The sequence below is a fragment of the Hippocampus bargibanti genome, linkage group LG18 (assembly GCF_051943395.1).
Source record: "Hippocampus bargibanti isolate YZ-2025 linkage group LG18, ASM5194339v1, whole genome shotgun sequence".
Lineage (NCBI taxonomy): Eukaryota > Metazoa > Chordata > Actinopteri > Syngnathiformes > Syngnathidae > Hippocampus > Hippocampus bargibanti.
In genome coordinates, this window is record NC_142751.1 from 13,835,955 (window position 1) to 13,857,681 (window position 21,727).

The 21,727-nt window shown below is 40.4% G+C and overlaps 1 protein-coding gene across 1 annotated transcript in view; it reads left to right on the forward strand.

Moving 5' to 3' along the window:
• Window positions 1-21,727, forward strand: part of nsmfa (NMDA receptor synaptonuclear signaling and neuronal migration factor a) — a 34,070-nt gene that overhangs the window by 3,049 nt on the left and 9,294 nt on the right. Inside the window, exons 2-9 of the mRNA XM_089020683.1 lie at window positions 3,996-4,057; window positions 5,021-5,893; window positions 7,100-7,166; window positions 10,409-10,461; window positions 11,984-12,073; window positions 14,487-14,617; window positions 14,773-14,856; window positions 14,930-14,963. Coding sequence (XP_088876809.1) covers window positions 3,996-4,057; window positions 5,021-5,893; window positions 7,100-7,166; window positions 10,409-10,461; window positions 11,984-12,073; window positions 14,487-14,617; window positions 14,773-14,856; window positions 14,930-14,963 — 1,394 coding nt within the window. The remainder of the gene's footprint in view (window positions 1-3,995; window positions 4,058-5,020; window positions 5,894-7,099; window positions 7,167-10,408; window positions 10,462-11,983; window positions 12,074-14,486; window positions 14,618-14,772; window positions 14,857-14,929; window positions 14,964-21,727) is intronic.

The following is a 21,727-nucleotide window of genomic DNA, read 5'->3' on the forward strand; positions in this document are numbered from 1 at the left end:
CATTTTTTCCCCCTTTCCTTGTTGAACAATTTCACCATCATTTTTTTTTTCTTATAAAGATTGACTCTCAAAGGACAACCGACACCTCCGGGCAAGTTGCGTCCATAATTTGTAAAATGACTTCAAATGACTTCTACTGAGCGCATTTTACAAAGATTCCATCGCATATAGTTATAGTTTACGTTTTAAGACTTGAGCTGAATATTCAGAAAGTCTTGTTTTCCAGTTAATGACGATTCCTGACGTGACATCACGGAAGGAACGCCCATGACCGAGAAAGCGACACACAATGCATTTTAGGCACTTTTTTTCATCTGAAAACACCGTGTTGATCGCGAAATTAGAAGGACAACTACATAAATAACGCGATGGTGAATCGTTGTGTGTCGCACCAAGACTACCAATTGCGGTAACCCCATAAAGAAGGTGTAATTCCCAGCAGACAAATCAGCCCATTTCCAACGGAGCTTGGGCGCCATCTTGTGCATTTTCTGGGATGCCACATTGGAGTCCAGACGGCTCGAATTGATACAGGACTTCTTTCATCGATGTCAAACATTTATGCTTTCCTCTTCAGAACTATTTGAATCATATTCATAACTGGATGAGTAACAAGAAAGCATCTTCTCCGAATCTGAACTTTCTGAAGCCATTGTTTTGATTCTGGAGCAAGGCATTTTTGTGGAGGAGTATCCTGGCGTGACGTCACGAACAAGGGGGCGGGTCTTTCTGAATCTCGCCATTTCCGAGTGCATTTTTTTGGCAGTTTTGGGACACTTTAAGTCATTTTGATTGGTGTTTTGCATTTGACTAAAAATATCAGCCTGCGTGTTTTGGCTATTTTAGATGCTATATAACGTTTTTCTGATGTCAGTTAGGAAACAAAAAAATGGTGTCGGTTGTCCTTTAATGAGTCAGCAGTCAACGCAGCAGGCCTCTCATGAGGTTGCAAAGCTGCGCGTACCAAAACCTAATTCAATTAGTCCGTCGGAGAAAGGGTGAGGAGATTTAATCAAAGAGCGTCGAGAGTAAGGCATCTGTTTGCTTGGCAGCTTATTGTTTACAGCGGCCAGACGCCCGAAGGGACATTTGGCCTGATGGCATTCAAACCCAACGGGAATGCTGTCAAGGGGGCGTGGAAGTTGTTTTTTTTAAACCTCAAGACTCCTGTCCTCTGGAGATATATGGTCACGGTGTTAAACGGCACTGGGAATAACGATGTGAGTCGATAATGTGATGATTTAGTGGCCCATGGTTGGTATCATTTATCATTATGTGTCGACCTGCTGCTGTTGTTAAAGCGCTATATCAATCAATATGTAATAATAATAATAATATCATCATCACCATCATCATAATAATAATAATATATTTCATTTCTAAGCGCCTTTCAAAACTCTCAAGGTGATTTTACAGTCACATGCTAAGTTTTTCTGTGGGTGAATAGCGGCAGCCACACGCGCCAGCGTTCACTCAACCCGGAAGTAACTTAAATAGATGGAAAGCTAGCTTTCTAGCTAATAGAGAGCCAGCTATCTTATCAAACCAGCCAGCCAAATAGCCATATAGCTAGATAGCCAGCCAGCTAGATAGACAGCTAATAGATAGCAAATCGTACATCAAGCTCAGGTAAGTCCAGGCCCATAATTTAGGAATTAACTCTTTTTTTTCAGATGAACGAAGAAAGTCTAATGTTTCTAACACTGGATTGAATATTTATGTAGTCCTGGAACTCAATATTCTGTGGGTCCTGCAATTTGCGTGAAAATGACAAAAACCCTGGCAGTGGAGTAGACACATTTTTGCACACCGTCTGGCAATGAATGACTTAATGTCCTGATAAAAGGACATTAAGTCCTTTAAGTATCCTTAAAAGTAAATTGTTGTCCTTTTAAGGATAAAAGGACAAAAACATTTGTAAATCATCCAAAAAGTCATCAAGTTCGAAAAACAAAGTTGTAATATCGTGAGTTTAAAGTCGTAAAACATCAGAACATTTTGAAAATGCATTTTTTTTCAGTCTGAGAGCATATGCCCCACTTTTTTCACCCCTTCCTACTCAAAATCACTCCACCGCTAATACGTAGCATCCGAGCTACGCCGAACGCCTTTCATATCAATTTTCCCGTCAAACGCTCCTTCCATTTCTCATCGCGGGGAACCCGAAGAAGAATTTGTTTTAATGGACAAGACCGAGAGTGCGCCTGGCTCGCTCGCTCTCGTTCTCCATTTCCTTGTCACATAATGCATGATGATAGCGAGCGCTCGGCGCCATTGTTTGGCTCATTCCAATCAACCCAACCTACTGAATAATACATCGCGAGGTGCGGAACTTCAGACGGACACCTGCCAAATGGGGGTTGAGGGGCGGGATCCTTGCATGTCACAAACACTTCCCTGTTGCTGTTTTGTGAGGATTTAACACGGGATTGTCTAAAAAAGGACAACCGACGCCATTTTTTGGTTACTTAACTGACATTAAAAAAAACGTTTTATAGCATCTAAAATACCCAAAACATGCAGGCTGATATTTTTAGTCAAGTGCAAAACATCAATAAAAGTGACTTAAAGTGTCCCAAAACTGCCACAAAACGAGCTCGGAACTATGCGGATTCAGAAAGTCCCGCCCCCTTGTTCGTGACGTCACAAACTGCCTTGCTCCAGAATCAAAACAATGGCTTCAGAGAGTTCAGATTCAGAGAAGATGCTTTCTTGTTACTCATCCAGTTATGAATATGATTCAAAGAGTTCTGAAGAGGAAAGCATAAATGTTTGACATCGATTAAAGAAGTCCTTTAGTATCAATTCAAGCCGTCTGGATTCCAATGTTACCGCAATTGGTAGTCTTGGTGCGACACACAACGATTCACCATCGCCTTATTTATGTAGTTTTCCTTCTAATTTCGCGATCAACACAGTGTTTTCAGATGAAAAGAAGTACCCAAAATGCATTGTGTGGAGCTTTCTCGGTCAGGGGCGTTCCCTCCGTGACGTCACTTAGGGAATCGTCATCAACTCAAAAACAAGACTTCCTGAATATTCAGCGCGAGTCTTAAAACGTAAAATATAGCTATGTGCGGTAGAATCTTTGTAAAATGTGCTCAGTAGAAGTCATTTGAAGTGATTTTACAAATTATGGACGCAACGTATTCGGAGGTGTCGGTTGTCCTTTAAGATTGCAATCTAAAATAAAAGGTTAAATCAGTCCTAGGGTTTAGCTAACACTATTTTTTTCTCCTTTAATGCCTCTATATAATTTATTTGTCTGTAAATCAATTATCCCGCATCATGTACAAGGTGTCCCATGTGTTATTTATCACTTTATAAATCAACATTTTCATTTGCATCGCTGAATGAGAGTCTACTTTGTGCATTTTTGGGCTCAATATAAGTTATACTTCATAAAGATGACTGTGGCTGTGATTGTTCATTATTGTTAAAAAAAATCGCATTAAATTGACTTTTGGCAGTTTTCAGGAAATTACTGATTTTTTTTTAACCAAAAATATAATCGGAGATTATTATCAGAGAAGAAGCGCTGGCGGGTTTTATTAATATTAATAGAGTTTTAGACCGTACCCGCTTTTCTCATTTCCTCTTTTCACAAAAATGAACTGTTGTTCCTGCAATTATTGCGGTCATATATTTCCCTTTGGAGAATGGAGAAAGCCCCCCCCCCCCCCCACACACACACACACACATACAAAAAAAGATTCGTATTATATTTATGACCTTCCTTCTGCTGTAAATTGAGGTCATGCGTTGAAATGTCGCCTACCTGATACCATTCGCCCTGCCTCCTCCTCCCTCTCTCTCTCTGAAGCTGCCTGAAATGTGCAGATAAAAAAGCCGCATCTTCATCTGTTGGCTGGTGTAAGCCTACCAAAAAGAAAAAAAGACAATTAGATTTGGAATTTGAACTCCGCTAGCTCTACTTTGGTTCGCTTTTGTTTCCAAATTGTGTTATTTTTGTGTGTGTGTGTGTGTGTCCATAGAGCAGCACGAGCATTTGGAGAATACCTGTCCCACACACACCTTGAGAATCGAAACGGATCGGGTGAGCGAGCGCCTTTTGACCAACTTCGTTCCGACATTTTGGCTTTTTTTAAAAATCTTGAATGTATGTTGGATATTTAGCTATATAGCTATCAAGCTAGGTAGCTATCGAGCTAGCTATCTAACTTATCCTGTGACTGTAAAGTGACCTTGAGAGTTATGAAAGGCGCTTATAAATGAAATGTATTACAGTAAAGTCTCTTTATATCGATATTCAAGGGAGTCCAAAAAAATATCGATATAACCGGGACTATCGATATATCCGACCCTGTTTGCATGTAATTTTCTCCGTACGTGCATAGAAATAGTATCGATATAACCGGGACTATCGATATATCCGATATCGATATAACGAGACTTTACTGTATTATTATTATTATTGTTATTGTTATTATTATTATTATTAGAGATTGGATTTTCCTTTATTAGTCTTGCAGTGGAGAAATTTACATATTATTATTATTATTATTATTATTATTATTATTATTATTAGTTATCTATTAGCTAGCTGGCTTTCTATCTATTTGAGTTACTTCCGGGTTGAGTGAACGCTGGCGGGTGTTGCTGCTCCTGCACATCCACTGCAAAACCTCCTCCTCCTCCTTCTTCTTCTTCTTCTTCTTCTTCTGCTTCTTCTTCTGCTTGTTCTTTTTCTGCTTCTTCCTCTGCTTCTTCTTGTGGTTCTTCTGCTTCTTCTCCTGCTTCTTCTTCTTCTTGTTCTCCTTGTTCTTCTTCTTCTTCTTGTTCTTCTGCTGCTGCTTCTTCTTCTTCTGCTTCTTCTTCTTCTGCTTCTTCTTCAGCTTCTTTTTCTGCTTCTTCTGCTTCTTCTTCTCCTGCTTCTTCTGCTGCTGCTTCTTCTTCTTCGTGTTCTTCTTTTTCTTCTTCATCTGCTTATTCTTCTTCTTGTTCTTCTTCTTCTTATTATTTAGTGACAGTCTACTTTGCCTTTTTTTGGGAATTGTAGCTCACCTCCTGTGTGAAACCTTAGTCGGAGCCGACCCAGAGTCGCCAACCAAGACCATCGGCGCCAACAATAACAACCACGTTCATCTACGCTCAGACAACACCGAGAACTGGCAAGATCGTCCGCAGGAGGTGCAAACGTCCGGCCGTCTCCACCTCCAACCGCCTCCGTCCATCACCGTTTCCACCAAGCCGGCGCGGTTATCCCTCGAACGCAGTTTCTCGGAGGAGGAGGACAAGGAGAAGGCCGCCGAGGGAAGCCTTCAACCCGCTCGTGTGTATACCATCACCACCCGGCACGGTATGCTGATGAGTGGCGGGCGGGGCAGCAAGGAGAGCCTGGAATTGGATGTCTTAAAGGAGAAGTCAGGGAGTGGCGGCGTGGGACCCAAAGGTAGCGGCGCGGGCAGCCACGCCACCTTGATCCAGACGTCCACTTCCCCTTCGTCCTCGTCTCCGACCCAGTACCATCAAAGCGGGAGCGGACGTGGCGCCAGCGGCGGCGGCGGCATCCACCATCACCACGGCAACCACCACCACCACCACATGGGGCCGTCGAGCGGCGCAAGCGGAAACCAGCAAACCGCCAACGTCCCGGCGGCTCACGCCCACCACGGCGCACACCACCACCACCACCATCACCTGGCTCAACCCCCCCTCCAAACCTCCGTCAGCGCCCACAACATCCGCAGTTGGGGGGACGGCGCGAAAGCCGAAGCAGAATGTCGGGGGCTGGCCTGTGAGTCCTGCAGTGCCGTCCCCTCTCGGAGTCAAGGATCCCTGGACCTGGAAAGCGCCTCCCGAGAGCCAGGCAAGGAGCACAGACGCCTCGAGAGGATGTGGAGTGTGGACCGGGTGACTGGGCTGGAGAGAGGTGAGGGGGAGAGGGGGAGACAGGGGGGGGGACACACGAACAAAGAGAGGCACTAAAATACAAATCTGTTTGGAATTGGGTCAAGGATTCGGAAGACCCTGTTAGCGGCTTGTGTTGCTTCAGACCGGTGAAGAAATAGCATTTTTTTGGGGGGTGGATCTCTTAACGTATCATGATAAAGCATAAACAATCAAAACCACAACCAAATATTTGTAGTCATAATTAACTCATTCAACTGCCATTCCCGAATTTATTCGGGAATTGAAAATATGACACGGAGCGCCATTCCAGATTTGTGATTTTTTTTTTTCATGCTTGGGTGCCGATAAAGCGCTGGAAATGGCATCATTTCCATTTTTTTTCCACGTTAGCACTTTGTTCCAGCTTCCGCTGTTGTTAAAGTGCTATATAAACCAATATGTATGTAATGCATTGTATTTTGAACAGCTGCCCTTATTTCAAGCTCATATAACTTAGCAATTAACTCTTTTTTTTTCTCATGAAAGAAGAGAGTAAGGTTTCTAATGCTGTATTGAATGTTTATGTAGTCCTAAAACTCTATTTTCTGTGGGTCTTGGAATTCGAATGACAATGACAAAAGTGCATATACTACCACAACAACAAAAACAAACACTACTACTCCTATTTATTTAATTTCTTTAATAATAATAATAATAATAATAATAATAAAGTTTATGCTATGACTCCCAAAAAAAGCAAAATACTACAAGTCCCAATGCGAAAATAGTAAATAAAAACCCCTCAAAGCGCGATAACGCTGGCTACCATTTATTCTAATATCCGGTTAGCATGTGCGACGCCATGCTAGCGCCGCCTTTTCTAACACGACCTAGCCTTTTTTTAACTATTAAGGTAAAAACCTTTTGAATATAAATTTCCTCATCGGTCTGATCAATACGGAGGAAGGGGGGGGGGGCCTTTGATGTTCACTGTGACATGGTGACATTAGCATATCGCTAACTTTTTGTCTCCCTTGTGTCCCTTTTTCCTGCTCTCTCCTCTCTCTCCATTTGTGGAGTGCTGGACTGTGAAGTGCTGGTGCCGCTTTTGTGCTTTCATATTTCAAACATATTGCCTTCACTTATTTTTTGAGTGGGTGGGGTCATAATTCTACTGCTTCTTTTATTTATATTTTTTATTTTCTTGTATTTTATTTGACCGTTTTTTTTTTGTCTCCCACAACAGATGACGCAAACTGGTTCCCCAAAGAAAACATGTTCACCTTTCAAACGGCCACAACCACCATGCAGGCGTGAGTGTTTCAAACGCGCGTCAACATACACGCGTGATTACAACCCTGGTGTCGCAACCTAATGTAAATGTTATGATACCCAGTATAGCCCGAACATTACCGGCGTGTCGTTTTTTTTTTTTTTAACGGCTTTCAGATGGATGGCCCGCTTTGCTTGCCGGTGACTTTAATTTTCCAAAGCGCAAATATCCGTTTGCGCCGGGGAATGTGATGCATCGCTGTAAATGTGTCGTTTCGATTGATTGTGTGATGTATTTTAGAATTGGGTGAAATATTATTGGAAGGGCTCGTTTGGTAGCAGTTTTGCGAATGCGTTTGACGCAAAATGAACATTTGTTCCCATTTTTATTATTTTTCCTGTATTTTAATATGTTCTAAATACAGGTAACATCCGACTTACGACTGGCTCGTCTTACGACCATCCGTACTTACGACCACGACCTCCAAACCCTATTTTTTAAACTTTAATTTGACGCCTGTCACCGCAACGTGCTCGCAGGCAGGCAACGCGTACGACAATTTTGGCCAGCCAGCCAGCTTCTTACTCGCACAGCAATCGACCGTGTGATGACACCAAAGGGGAGGGGGGAGTTTGCGAGTCATTCTTTCTCCGAGTCTCTATTCAACATTTTGAATGGATTTCAACTTACGACCATTTTGACTTACGACCGTTTGCTCGGAACGGAACTCGGTCGTAGGTCGGATGTTACCTGTATTTGTTTTTACCACCAGTTGGCTACTTGTTAAATCAGAATCACGAAATGGGTTTGAAGTTGAGGGGGGGGGGGAATATATATCTTACGACACTTTCCTTCTCCTTCTGTCTGTGTTTTTGTAGACATTGTATCCTGATGACTTTTTTTCCTCCCCTCTGCTTACATGCTAATCAAAACCGTGACTGACAACTCAGAATATCGTGAGTATTTATTTACACTCTATGTATGTGTGTGTGTGTGTGTGTATATCAATGTCCGTGTGTGTTATATCGATATCTTTGAACGACTTTTTCTTATCAATCATTTAACTGTACAGTATACAGTCAAACCATGGTTTTTGAACATCTTGGTTCTCAACCAAAAATTTCGTTTTTTTTTTTATGCCTCGGTTTACATCCGAAAAATGGGTTCTCGACCAAACGGCTCCAAATCGCCTTCACCCGAATGTGTTGATCACTATTGAACCACACGTTGCAAGTGATGCATTTCGCAACTTGGTTGACACATCACGACAGTGTCGGCCGCGATCATCTGTTTGGAGGTCCATCTGCCTCCAACTTTTAGTTTTTTTACAATATTCGCTGGAAAGGCAGCCACTCTCGCGGCGCCATCTTGAAGTAAAAACAAAAAAAAAAAAAATAAATAAATAAATAAATAAATAAATAACAAATAATATGACAACATAAAGACACAGAGAGTCATTCATTCTTCAGCACTTGCTGTACCCTCTTTGGTGACATGAAGCAGTGCTAGAGAAAGAGGAGAGGATCAAAGCATCCTTTTCAGCAGTGGATCAGGGACATCATGGTGGAATGTGCATGTCTACTACAAGCTAAATGTTGAACGCAAACACGAAGCGGTAGCATCCATTGACCAAAAGAGATTGTCTCACATCTCCTGTTCCGCGTAAATCCGCTTCAATTCCAAGCCGCGACAGTTCCACATATGCATCGTGCGGCTGAAGTTGTTAGAGAGGATCCAACTTTTTTTTTTTTTTTTTTTTTTTGGAAACACCTCTAAGTTTGAGCTTTGCACTGGAGTTGGAGTGATGAGGGCAAAGTAACACGTTGGGTTAATTCTGGAAAACACTTGGGCAAGTGTGTGACATCAACGCCGTCACCCTTAAAATGGAGCGCACACACACACACACACACACACACACACACACACACACACACACACACACACACACAGAAACAAGAGCAGATGGGACACTTGACACCAAGCGAGCACTACTCAATCTCTCTGCGGTGTCATTGTCATCCATCTGCAGCGCGGATGTGCGTTGCGTGTACTTTCATCAGAGTGAGTGGTCGCAGCATTGGAAACTATGCTGCGATCTGACATCATCTCTTTCGATTTATTTTTTTTCTTTTGTTGCCTATGGCTGAAGTGGATTTTATTTTTGTTCTGTCAAGGCTTGGCAAAACACACTCTGTTTTGATGCTGATCTGTTCCAATTACTTTCGATGTGTCATATTTTAATTAGTCGTGCCCAGGATTCCGTACAAATTGTTTTTATTTATTTATTTGTTTGTTTGTTGTCTTTATTTATCTATTTGTTTATCTGCCCGTTTGCGTATTTATTTATGTATGTATTTATTTATTTGTTTGTTTGTTGTGTGTTGTCTTTAATTGTCTATTTGTTTATCTGCCTGTTTGCCTATTTATTTATTTACTTATGTATTTATTTATTTAGATAGTTAGTTAGTTATTCATGTATTCATTTATTCATTGAGTCATTTATTTGAATGGCCTTGACATGCGGCGTCCCTCAAGGGTCAATCTCGGAACCCTTTAGTTCAGTCTATGAATATAATTCTTGTATTTATATGTATATTTCTATGTATTTTTTTATTTGTGTGTGTTTATTCATGCACTCATTTATTTGTTTTGTTGGCCTATTTTTATATTGATTTATTTTTATTTGTATTCTTATTTATTTATTTGTGTTTTTATTTATATACAGTAAAGTCTCGTTATATCGATATCGGATATATCGATAGTCCCGGTTATATCGATACTATTTCTATGCACGCACGGAGAAAATTACATGCAAACAGGGTCGGATATATCGATAGTCCCGGTTATATCGATATTTTTTCGGACTCCCTTGAATATCGATATAACGAGACTTTACTGTATATATTTATTTAGCTGCTCATTGTTTATCTGCCCACTTGGCTATTCCCTTTCTTTGTTTCTTTCTTTGTTATAATATAATCTTTTGTTATATTTATCTGTATATTTACTTATGTATTTATTGTTATTTTTTGCAAAGGATGAGGCTTTCCTCTTCGCCGCTGTCGTACCATGAATGAGTCAACCGCTCTTTACCGCCCACCACGCCAAGAACTTTACCTACAATAATGCTGGCGACTTAATCATGTCTTGTTTTGTCTTTCATCCCTTTGTTGTTGTTGTTTCCCCACCCACCCACTTCCTCTCCCATTTATGCTGCTCTAACATCTGCCCTCCTCCTCCTTGTCCTCCTCCTTCTCCTCGGTGGTTTCTCTGCCCCAAAAGGAACTTCCGGAAGCATCTTCGCATGGTGGGCAGCAGAAGGATTAAAGCACAGAGTGAGTCAGATGTGTGTGCGTGTGTGCGTCGGTGTGTGTGATTGATGCGCAAATTGTCTGTTATTGTTCACCTCGCCTTCATCCGTGTGTGTGTGTGTGTGTGTGTTCTTTTTCTATTTACCGCTGGCTTTGGCATATGTGAGGCTGCCATTGTTGTGTTCAGGGACATGTGGAGTCCCTATATTTGGTATATGCGTGCCCGCCCCGTAGGTGGTCTTCACTTCCTGTGGATTCACTTTGAAGAGTCCAAAACACATAAATAACGCGATGGTGAATTGTTGTGTGTTGCAGCCAATTGCGGTAACACGCATAAAGAAGATGTAAGTGTACACAAATTCCCAGCGGACAAATCAGCCCATTTCCAACGGAGCTTGTTCGCCATCTTGTGCATTTTCTTGGCACTACATTGCAGTACAGATCGCTCGAATTGATACGGAAGGACTTCTTTAATCGATGTCAAACATTTACGCTTTCCTCTTCAGAACTATTTGAATCCTATTCAGAACTGGATGAATAACAAGAAAGCATCTTCTCCGAATCTGAAGCCATTGTTTTGATTCTAGAGCAAGGCAAGACGTCCTTGCGTGACGTCACGAAAAAGGGGGCGGGACCTTCTGAAACTTGCCATCTCCGAGGTCATTTTGAAGTAGTTTTGGGACACTTTAAGTCATTTTTATTAGTGTTTTGCAATTGACTAAAAATATCAGCCTGCGTGTTTTGGGTATTTTAGATGCAATAAAACATTTTTCTGATGTCAGTTAGGAAACAAAAAAATGGTGTCGGTTGTCTTTAAGTTTCAATGTTAAAGAAATAGGAATATTGGTATAGAATATAGAAGGTGCATCGGATTGTAAGGCTTTTCTTGCTAATGCAGAACACAAATTGTATCATTTTGGGATTATTTTCCTCCCCGAAATGCCGCATTCCCTCATATTTTAACCGAGGGTGTTGATTTGCTGGGATGTTAATTAGAGCCATCGTAAACATGCTGAATAATGCAAGATTTTATATCATTAGCCTAATCGCATAATTGCTCGAGTCATTTCTGGAATGTTTTTGGCAAACAGATGAAAAAAAAAAGATTCATCATGCAAGAAAAGTATCAATTGCCTTATTTGAATTTTTGCAGATGATCCCAGTGGCGAGAAATGTATGCAAAGCATGAAGGGAAAAAAAATCAATTGTGACATATTTCAATGCTAATCCTTTATTTTTATGACACTTTGCAATAATGATTTAGAGCTCCTCAAAATCCATCCATTTATGTCCTATCGCTTTTGCCTCAGCCCGTTTATGGTGACGTGGTGGTTGTCGGCGGGGGTGTACGGTACATCCCAGAATTTGGTGTGGACTCAATGGAAGGAATATGCTTTTTTTTCTCCGTCGTGTGTGTCCGTTAGCTTCATTTGTGCTCTTTGTAGCCTCATTTTTGCCTCTGCACGTTCCGAGGTCGCTTTTGGCTTCCAAAATATGCGTGCGTGCGTGTGACAATCTCTCCCCTCCCCACCCCGCTTGCACTTAGCGTTCGCTGAGCGTAGATCCAAGAGTTTCAGCCGCTCCTGGAGTGACCCTACCCCTGTCAAGACTGACTCTCCTCATGAACCCAGAGACAGTGAGTCCACGCTGCATAGACACCCATACACCCGGACCGTTGTGAAATTCATCGCTTTTAGCAGTGTCTGAAACTCATAACAAAAAGTTAGCGGACACCAGGGTAGACAACTTTGAAAAGTTGCCTGCACCATTTTTCACTACTTGAAACACAATAAGACGACTAATCGTGTTGCAAAGTATAGAGGATTTTTTTTTTAGAATTAAGGATGTACTTACTACAAATGCTCCCTTGTTTAATTTATGGCAAATATCCCTTGCTGATGATTTTGCTCCAGTTGCCGTTTGTCTATGCACTGTTCGTCATGGTGGACAATGCAGTGTTTGTGTTGCATTGTCTGCTACAAGCCATGTGAACTCCTCTTTGTAAGCGCCTTTCAAAACTCTCAAGGACACTTTACAGTCACGGAATAATGTACGTTTACGTTTTGTAGCGTCATACATTTTGTTAGCTTCTTTTGAATCTTTCTTCTGGGGTTGAGGTTCTGTGCATCTACTTTGGAAAATTATATGCAAATGCACGACCTTATAACGCTCGGGAAAGTGCAAAGCACAAAGTAGGCTTCTGATTGGCTGTCGTGACGAGTTGTCAGAGATGTGACAATCAGACACTGTGGACAAAGACTCGGAACCAGAAAGATTGTCTTTTACTGCCGGCAGGAAACGCAGTCATTCATGACAGGCGTCTGATTTCTGCAGCCCTCCGCCAAGCTATTTATTGAGAGTACATGCAAATTAAAGTGATACATTCGTAAAACATAGTTTTCTTGATTATAATACCACGCCTCTGGACTTTCTGAGCACCAACAGCTGTAAGCAATAAAACATCAATATTTTAATTGGTTGTCTTTTCCATGAACTGATACATTTGTAACCTGTCTAATGAGCTCTTCCTGTGCAGGATGTTCAAGTCGTAAATAACTTCGGCGATAAAGGTACATTATACCGTGACTGTAAAGTGTCCTTGGGAGTTTTGAAAGGCGCTTAGAAAGAGACGTTCATGTGGCTTGTAGCAGTTTGCTTGTAGTGTGTGCTTTATTGAATAAAGCAAACGTTTGATTTGAAAAAAAATCTTTATTATTTCTTTATTTATTTATTTTTCTTGAAGAAGTTGTCGGCCACCCAGGCTGAGACGTTTTGTAAGTGATACGCCCCATGTAAAAGTTGCACGCCCCGGGCTTCCGGGCAGATGTTATTTCAGACACTGCTTTTAGTAAATAATTCATTCATAGCAGAAGTAAAAAATAGTTTCCCTCGACAAATTGTTTATTGTTTCAACCTTATCATTTTCTATTTCCCACGCAATCATAAAAACTCGCTGTCTCTGCTTCCCCTCTCAGTCTGTGTTCCTTTACGACCCCAATTCAACTTTGTGCCGTCCTCTCTGAGTGTCTCCCAAAATGATCTGTGTGTGTTTGTGTGTGTGTGTGTGTGTGTGTAAGATAATTTTGATCCAAGAAAGTCCGAGTCTAATGGATTGTACATGTGGGTCGCTAGTTAAATTCTACCGCTTGCCTTTATCCGTTGACGTCTGTTGGTGGCTTTTCCGTTTTCTCTCCACGTCCATTTTTCCGTGTGTGTCTTACGTGATCGTTGAGCCAAGTCGAATGTGGTGCTAATGTTGACTTGTCTCTCTTTCCTCAAGATGAACATGTTGGCATTTCTCTGGAGGAGTCACAGTCATGGTGTGGCTATTGTTGTCTCCGTGTTTGATTTTTTTTTTTTTTGCTAATGTGTTTGTGTACTGACACCCACCACCCCCCAAAAATCATCCATCCATTTTCTAGCTAGCTTTAGCCTTTCAAACGCTAAGAGCAAAAATGAAATGACAGTTCTATGCTAGCTGCTCTGACTTTCCCGCTGTAGACTAGCAGCTAGCTTTAGCCTTTCAAACGCTAAAAGCAAAAATGAAATGACAGTTCTATGCTAGCTCTGACTTTTTAGACTAGCAAAGCTTTCAAAAGCTGAGAGCAAAAACGAAATGATAGTTCTATGCTTGCTAGTCTGACTTTCCCGCAGTCGACTAGCAGCTAGCTTTAGCCTTTCAAAAGCTAAGAGCAAAAATGAAATGTCAGTTGTATGCTAGCTGCTCAGACTTTCCCGCCGTAGACTAGCAGCTAGCTTTAGCCTTTCAAAAGCTAAGAGTAAAAATGAAATGACAGTTCTAGCCTAGCTGCTCGGACTTTCCCGCCCCCGAGCTTTAGCCTTTAAAAAGCTCACAATCATTCATTCTTTTTCCACGTCCGATAGCTGTCTGCGTTTTTTGCTCTCTGCCATTTTCTAATATCAATACCTCAAACCACTACTGGGTCACTATTCCTCACTTTCCGAAAATGTCCTTAGGCACTCCTTGAATGTCGTCTTCACCTCCTCCTGCCGCATTTCGATGCTCATTGTGCATTCTACTCTCCAAGGTGGGGACCTGCAAACGTCCTGCAGCACCCTCGACGAAGGCGGCGTCGATGAAGCTGCCGACTGGGAGGAAGAGAGAGAAATGGAGAGGCTTGCCTGCGAGGGAGATGACTTTGTACCTCCCAAAATCATGGTGAGATAAGAACGATGACCCCCTACCCCCCAACCACGGAGTGACGTCTGTTTTTGCCCTTTTCTGCCTTCTCATTTGGAGCCTTGACTTCATATTTCACCCGTCGTCAACAGTTTTCTTAAGAGTTTGTGAGCAACCTTCCTCTTTTGCTTCAGTTGATCTCGTCAAAGGTACCCAAGGCGGAGTACGTACCCACCATAATCCGCAGGGATGATCCGTCCATCATCCCCATCCTCTATGTGAGTCATATATGCAAAATGCCGTCTGGACAAGGCAGTCTTTTTCTGACAAATGTGATCTTTTGTTGCTTAGGACCATGAACATGCAACTTTTGATGACATTTTGGGTGAGTCAGTCTTTCCTCTTTTTAAAATTGTTTACCTTTGTATTTATTTTGTATTTTAAAAAAAATCACTAGTCTGTTTTCTGATACATGGTGGGTTTTTTTCGAGAAAAAAACGCCTTACTATATCGTTTTTTTTTTTTCAGCTAAAAACGCCTTAGAATACATGATCTTTTTTTTTCGGCTAAAAACGCCTTACTATACATGGTCGTTTTTTTCCGTCTAAAAAAACGCCTTACTATACATGGTCGTTTTTTTCGGCTAAAAACGCCTTACTATACATGGTCGTTTTTTTCGGCTAAAAACGCCTTACTATACATGGTCGTTTTTTTCGGCTAAAAACGCCTTACTATACATGGTCATTTTTTTCGGCTAAAAACGCCTTACTATACATGGTCATTTTTTTGGGGCTAAAAACGCCTTACTATACATGGTCGTTTTTTTCGGCTAAAAACGCCTTACTATACATGGTCATTTTTTTCGGCTAAAAACGCCTTACTATACATGGTCGTTTTTTTTCGGCTAAAAACGCCTTGCTATACATGATCGTTTTTTTGGGCTAAAAAACGGCTTACTATACATGGTCGTTTTTTTCGGCTAAAAACGCCTTACTATACATGGTCGTTTTTTTCGGCTAAAAACGCCTTACTATACATGGTCGTTTTTTTCCGCTAAAAACGCCTTACTATACATGGTCGTTTTTTTCGGCTAAAAAACGCCTTACTATACATGGTCGTTTTTTTCGGCTAAAAACGCCTTACTATACATGGTCGTTTTTTTCGGCTAAAAACGCCTTACTATACATGGTCGTTTTTTTCGGCTAAAAACGCCTTACTATACATGGTCGTTTTTTTGGGCTAAAAACGCCTTACTATACATGGTCGTTTTTTTCGGCTAAAAACGCCTTACTATACATGGTCGTTTTTTTGGGCTAAAAAACGCCTTACTATACATGGTCGTTTTTTTTCGGCTAAAAACGCCTTACTATACATGGTCGTTTTTTTCGCCTAAAAACGCCTTACTATACATGGTCGTTTTTTTCGGCTAAAAACGCCTTACTATACATGGTCGTTTTTTCCGGCTAAAAACGCCTTACTATACATGGTCGTTTTTTTGGGCTAAAAACGCCTTACTATACATGGTCGTTTTTTTCCGCTAAAAACGCCTTACTATACATGGTCGTTTTTTTCGCCTAAAAACGCCTTACTATACATGGTCGTTTTTTTCGGCTAAAAACGCCTTACTATATATGGTCGTTTTTTCCGGCTAAAAACGCCTTACTATACATGGTCGTTTTTTTGGGCTAAAAACGCCTTACTATACATGGTTGTTTTTTTCGCCTAAAAACGCCTTACTATACATGGTCGTTTTTTTGGGCTAAAAACGCCTTACTATACATGGTCGTTTTTTTCGGCTAAAAACGCCTTACTATACATGGTCGTTTTTTTCGGCTAAAAACGCCTTACTATACATGGTCGTTTTTTTCGGCTAAAAACGCCTTACTATACATGGTCGTTTTTTTTCAACTAAAAACGCCTTGCTATACATGGTCGTTTTTTTGGGCTAAAAAACGCCTTACTATACATGGTCGTTTTTTTCGGCTAAAAACGCCTTACTATACATGGTCGTTTTTTTCGGCTAAAAACGCCTTACTATACATGGTCGTTTTTTTCGGCTAAAAACGCCTTACTATACATGGTCGTTTTTTTGGACTAAAAACGCCTTACTATACGTGGTCGTTTTTTTCATCTAAAAACGCCTTACTATACATGGTCGTTTTTTTTCAGCTAAAAAATCCTTTACTATACATGGTCGTTTTTTTGGGCTAAAAACGCCTTACTATACATGGTCGTTTTTTTGGGCTAAAAACGCCTTACTATACATGGTCGTTTTTTTCGGCTAAAAACGCCTTGCTATACATGGTCGTTTTTTTGGGCTAAAAACGCCTTACTATACATGGTCGTTTTTTCCGGCTAAAAACGCCTTACTATACGTGGTCGTTTTTTTCATCTAAAAACCCCTTACCCCATGGTCGTTTTTTTCAGCTAAAAAATCCTTTACTATACATGGTCGTTTTTTTCGGCTAAAAACGCCTTACTATACATGGTCGTTTTTTTTGGCTAAAAACGCCTTGCTATACATGGTCGTTTTTTTGGGCTAAAAAACGCCTTACTATACATGGTGGTTTTTTTGGGCTAAAAACGCCTTACTATACATGGTCGTTTTTTCCGGCTAAAAACGCCTTACTATACATGGTCGTTTTTTTCGGCTAAAAACGCCTTACTATACATGGTCGTTTTTTTGGGCTAAAAACGCCTTACTATACATGGGTTTTTTTCGGCTAAAAACGCCTTACTATACATGGTCGTTTTTTGGGGCTAAAAACGCCTTACTATACATGGTCGTTTTTTTTTTTCGGCTAAAAACGCCTTACTATACATGGTCGTTTTTTTTCGGCTAAAAACGCCTTACTATACATGGTCGTTTTTTTCGGCTAAAAACGCCTTACTATACATGGTCGTTTTTTTCGGCTAAAAACGCCTTACTATACATGGTCGTTTTTTTCGGCTAAAAACGCCTTACTATACATGGTCGTTTTTTTCGGCTAAAAACGCCTTACTATACATGGTCGTTTTTTTCGCCTAAAAACGCCTTACTATACATGGTCGTTTTTTTCGGCTAAAAACGCCTTACTATACATGGTCGTTTTTTTTCGGCTAAAAACGCCTTACTATACATGGTCGTTTTTTTTCGGCTAAAAACGCCTTACTATACATGGTCGTTTTTTTCGGCTAAAAACGCCTTACTATACATGGTCGTTTTTTTTCGGCTAAAAACGCCTTACTATACATGGTCGTTTTTTTCGGCTAAAAACGCCTTACTATACATGGTCGTTTTTTTCGGCTAAAAACGCCTTACTATACATGGTCGTTTTTTTCGGCTAAAAACGCCTTACTATACATGGTCGTTTTTTTGGGCTAAAAACGCCTTACTATACATGGTCGTTTTTTTCGGCTAAAAACGCCTTACTATACATGGTCGTTTTTTTGGGCTAAAAACGCCTTACTATACATGGTCGTTTTTTTTGGGCTAAAAACGCCTTACTATACATGGTCGTTTTTTTCGGCTAAAAACGCCTTACTATACATGGTCGTTTTTTTCGGCTAAAAACGCCTTACTATACATGGTCGTTTTTTTCGGCTAAAAACGCCTTACTATACATGGTCGTTTTTTTGGGCTAAAAACGCCTTACTATACATGGTCGTTTTTTTCGGCTAAAAACGCCTTACTATACATGGTCGTTTTTTTCGGCTAAAAACGCCTTACTATACATGGTCGTTTTTTTCGGCTAAAAACGCCTTACTATACATGGTCGTTTTTTTTCGGCTAAAAACGCCTTACTATACATGGTCGTTTTTTTCGGCTAAAAACGCCTTACTATACATGGTCGTTTTTTTCGGCTAAAAACGCCTTACTATACATGGTCGTTTTTTTCGGCTAAAAACGCCTTACTATACATGGTCGTTTTTTTGGGCTAAAAACGCCTTACTATACATGGTCGTTTTTTTCGGCTAAAAACGCCTTACTATACATGGTCGTTTTTTTGGGCTAAAAACGCCTTACTATACATGGTCGTTTTTTTTCGGCTAAAAACGCCTTACTATACATGGTCGTTTTTTTCGGCTAAAAACGCCTTACTATACATGGTCGTTTTTTTCGGCTAAAAACGCCTTACTATACATGGTCGTTTTTTTCGGCTAAAAACGCCTTACTATACATGGTCGTTTTTTTCGGCTAAAAACGCCTTACTATACATGGTCGTTTTTTTCGGCTAAAAACGCCTTACTATACATGGTCGTTTTTTTCGGCTAAAAACGCCTTACTATACATGGTCGTTTTTTTCGGCTAAAAACGCCTTACTATACATGGTCGTTTTTTTCGGCTAAAAACGCCTTACTATACATGGTCGTTTTTTTCGGCTAAAAACGCCTTACTATACATGGTCGTTTTTTTCGGCTAAAAACGCCTTACTATACATGGTCGTTTTTTTCGGCTAAAAACGCCTTACTATACATGGTCGTTTTTTTCGGCTAAAAACGCCTTACTATACATGGTCGTTTTTTTCGGCTAAAAACGCCTTACTATACATGGTCGTTTTTTTCGGCTAAAAACGCCTTACTATACATGGTCGTTTTTTTTCGGCTAAAAACGCCTTACTATACATGGTCGTTTTTTTCGGCTAAAAACGCCTTACTATACATGGTCGTTTTTTTCGGCTAAAAACGCCTTACTATACATGGTCGTTTTTTTCGGCTAAAAACGCCTTACTATACATGGTCGTTTTTTTCGGCTAAAAACGCCTTACTATACATGGTCGTTTTTTTCGGCTAAAAACGCCTTACTATACATGGTCGTTTTTTTCGGCTAAAAACGCCTTACTATACATGGTCGTTTTTTTTCGGCTAAAAACGCCTTACTATACATGGTCGTTTTTTTCGGCTAAAAACGCCTTACTATACATGGTCGTTTTTTTCGGCTAAAAACGCCTTACTATACATGGTCGTTTTTTTCGGCTAAAAACGCCTTACTATACATGGTCGTTTTTTTCGGCTAAAAACGCCTTACTATACATGGTCGTTTTTTTCGGCTAAAAACGCCTTACTATACATGGTCGTTTTTTTCGGCTAAAAACGCCTTACTATACATGGTCGTTTTTTTTCGGCTAAAAACGCCTTACTATACATGGTCGTTTTTTTCGGCTAAAAACGCCTTACTATACATGGTCGTTTTTTTCGGCTAAAAACGCCTTACTATACATGGTCGTTTTTTTCGGCTAAAAACGCCTTACTATACATGGTCGTTTTTTTCGGCTAAAAACGCCTTACTATACATGGTCGTTTTTTTCGGCTAAAAACGCCTTACTATACATGGTCGTTTTTTTGGGCTAAAAACGCCTTACTATACATGGTCGTTTTTTTCGGCTAAAAACGCCTTACTATACATGGTCGTTTTTTTGGGCTAAAAACGCCTTACTATACATGGTCGTTTTTTTGGGCTAAAAACGCCTTACTATACATGGTCGTTTTTTTTGGGCTAAAAACGCCTTACTATACATGGTCGTTTTTTTCGGCTAAAAACGCCTTACTATACATGGTCGTTTTTTTTGGGCTAAAAACGCCTTACTATACATGGTCGTTTTTTTGGGCTAAAAACGCCTTACTATACATGGTCGTTTTTTTCGGCTAAAAACGCCTTACTATACATGGTCGTTTTTTTGGGCTAAAAACGCCTTACTATACATGGTCGTTTTTTTCGGCTAAAAACGCCTTACTATACATGGTCGTTTTTTTCGGCTAAAAACGCCTTACTATACATGGTCGTTTTTTTTTCGGCTAAAAACGCCTTACTATACATGGTCGTTTTTTTGGGCTAAAAACGCCTTACTATACATGGTCGTTTTTTTCGGCTAAAAACGCCTTACTATACATGGTCGTTTTTTTTCGGCTAAAAACGCCTTACTATACATGGTCGTTTTTTTTCGGCTAAAAACGCCTTACTATACATGGTCGTTTTTTTCGGCTAAAAACGCCTTACTATACATGGTCGTTTTTTTCGGCTAAAAACGCCTTACTATACATGGTCGTTTTTTTCGCCTAAAAACGCCTTACTATACATGGTCGTTTTTTTGGGCTAAAAACGCCTTACTATACATGGTCGTTTTTTTCGGCTAAAAACGCCTTACTATACATGGTCGTTTTTTTGGGCTAAAAACGCCTTACTATACATGGTCGTTTTTTTGGGCTAAAAACGCCTTACTATACATGGTCGTTTTTTTCGGCTAAAAACGCCTTACTATACATGGTCGTTTTTTTCGGCTAAAAACGCCTTACTATACATGGTCGTTTTTTTGGCTAAAAACGCCTTACTATACATGGTCGTTTTTTTCGGCTAAAAACGCCTTACTATACATGGTCGTTTTTTTCGGCTAAAAACGCCTTACTATACATGGTCGTTTTTTTCGGCTAAAAACGCCTTACTATACATGGTCGTTTTTTTCGGCTAAAAACGCCTTACTATACATGGTCGTTTTTTTCGGCTAAAAACGCCTTACTATACATGGTCGTTTTTTTCGGCTAAAAACGCCTTACTATACATGGTCGTTTTTTTTCGGCTAAAAACGCCTTACTATACATGGTCGTTTTTTTCGGCTAAAAACGCCTTACTATACATGGTCGTTTTTTTCGGCTAAAAACGCCTTACTATACATGGTCGTTTTTTTCGGCTAAAAACGCCTTACTATACATGGTCGTTTTTTTTGGGCTAAAAACGCCTTACTATACATGGTCGTTTTTTTCGGCTAAAAACGCCTTACTATACATGGTCGTTTTTTTGGGCTAAAAACGCCTTACTATACATGGTCGTTTTTTTCGGCTAAAAACGCCTTACTATACATGGTCGTTTTTTTCGGCTAAAAACGCCTTACTATACATGGTCGTTTTTTTCGGCTAAAAACGCCTTACTATACATGGTCGTTTTTTTCGGCTAAAAACGCCTTACTATACATGGTCGTTTTTTTCGGCTAAAAACGCCTTACTATACATGGTCGTTTTTTTCGGCTAAAAACGCCTTACTATACATGGTCGTTTTTTTCGGCTAAAAACGCCTTACTATACATGGTCGTTTTTTTCGGCTAAAAACGCCTTACTATACATGGTCGTTTTTTTCGGCTAAAAACGCCTTACTATACATGGTCGTTTTTTTCGGCT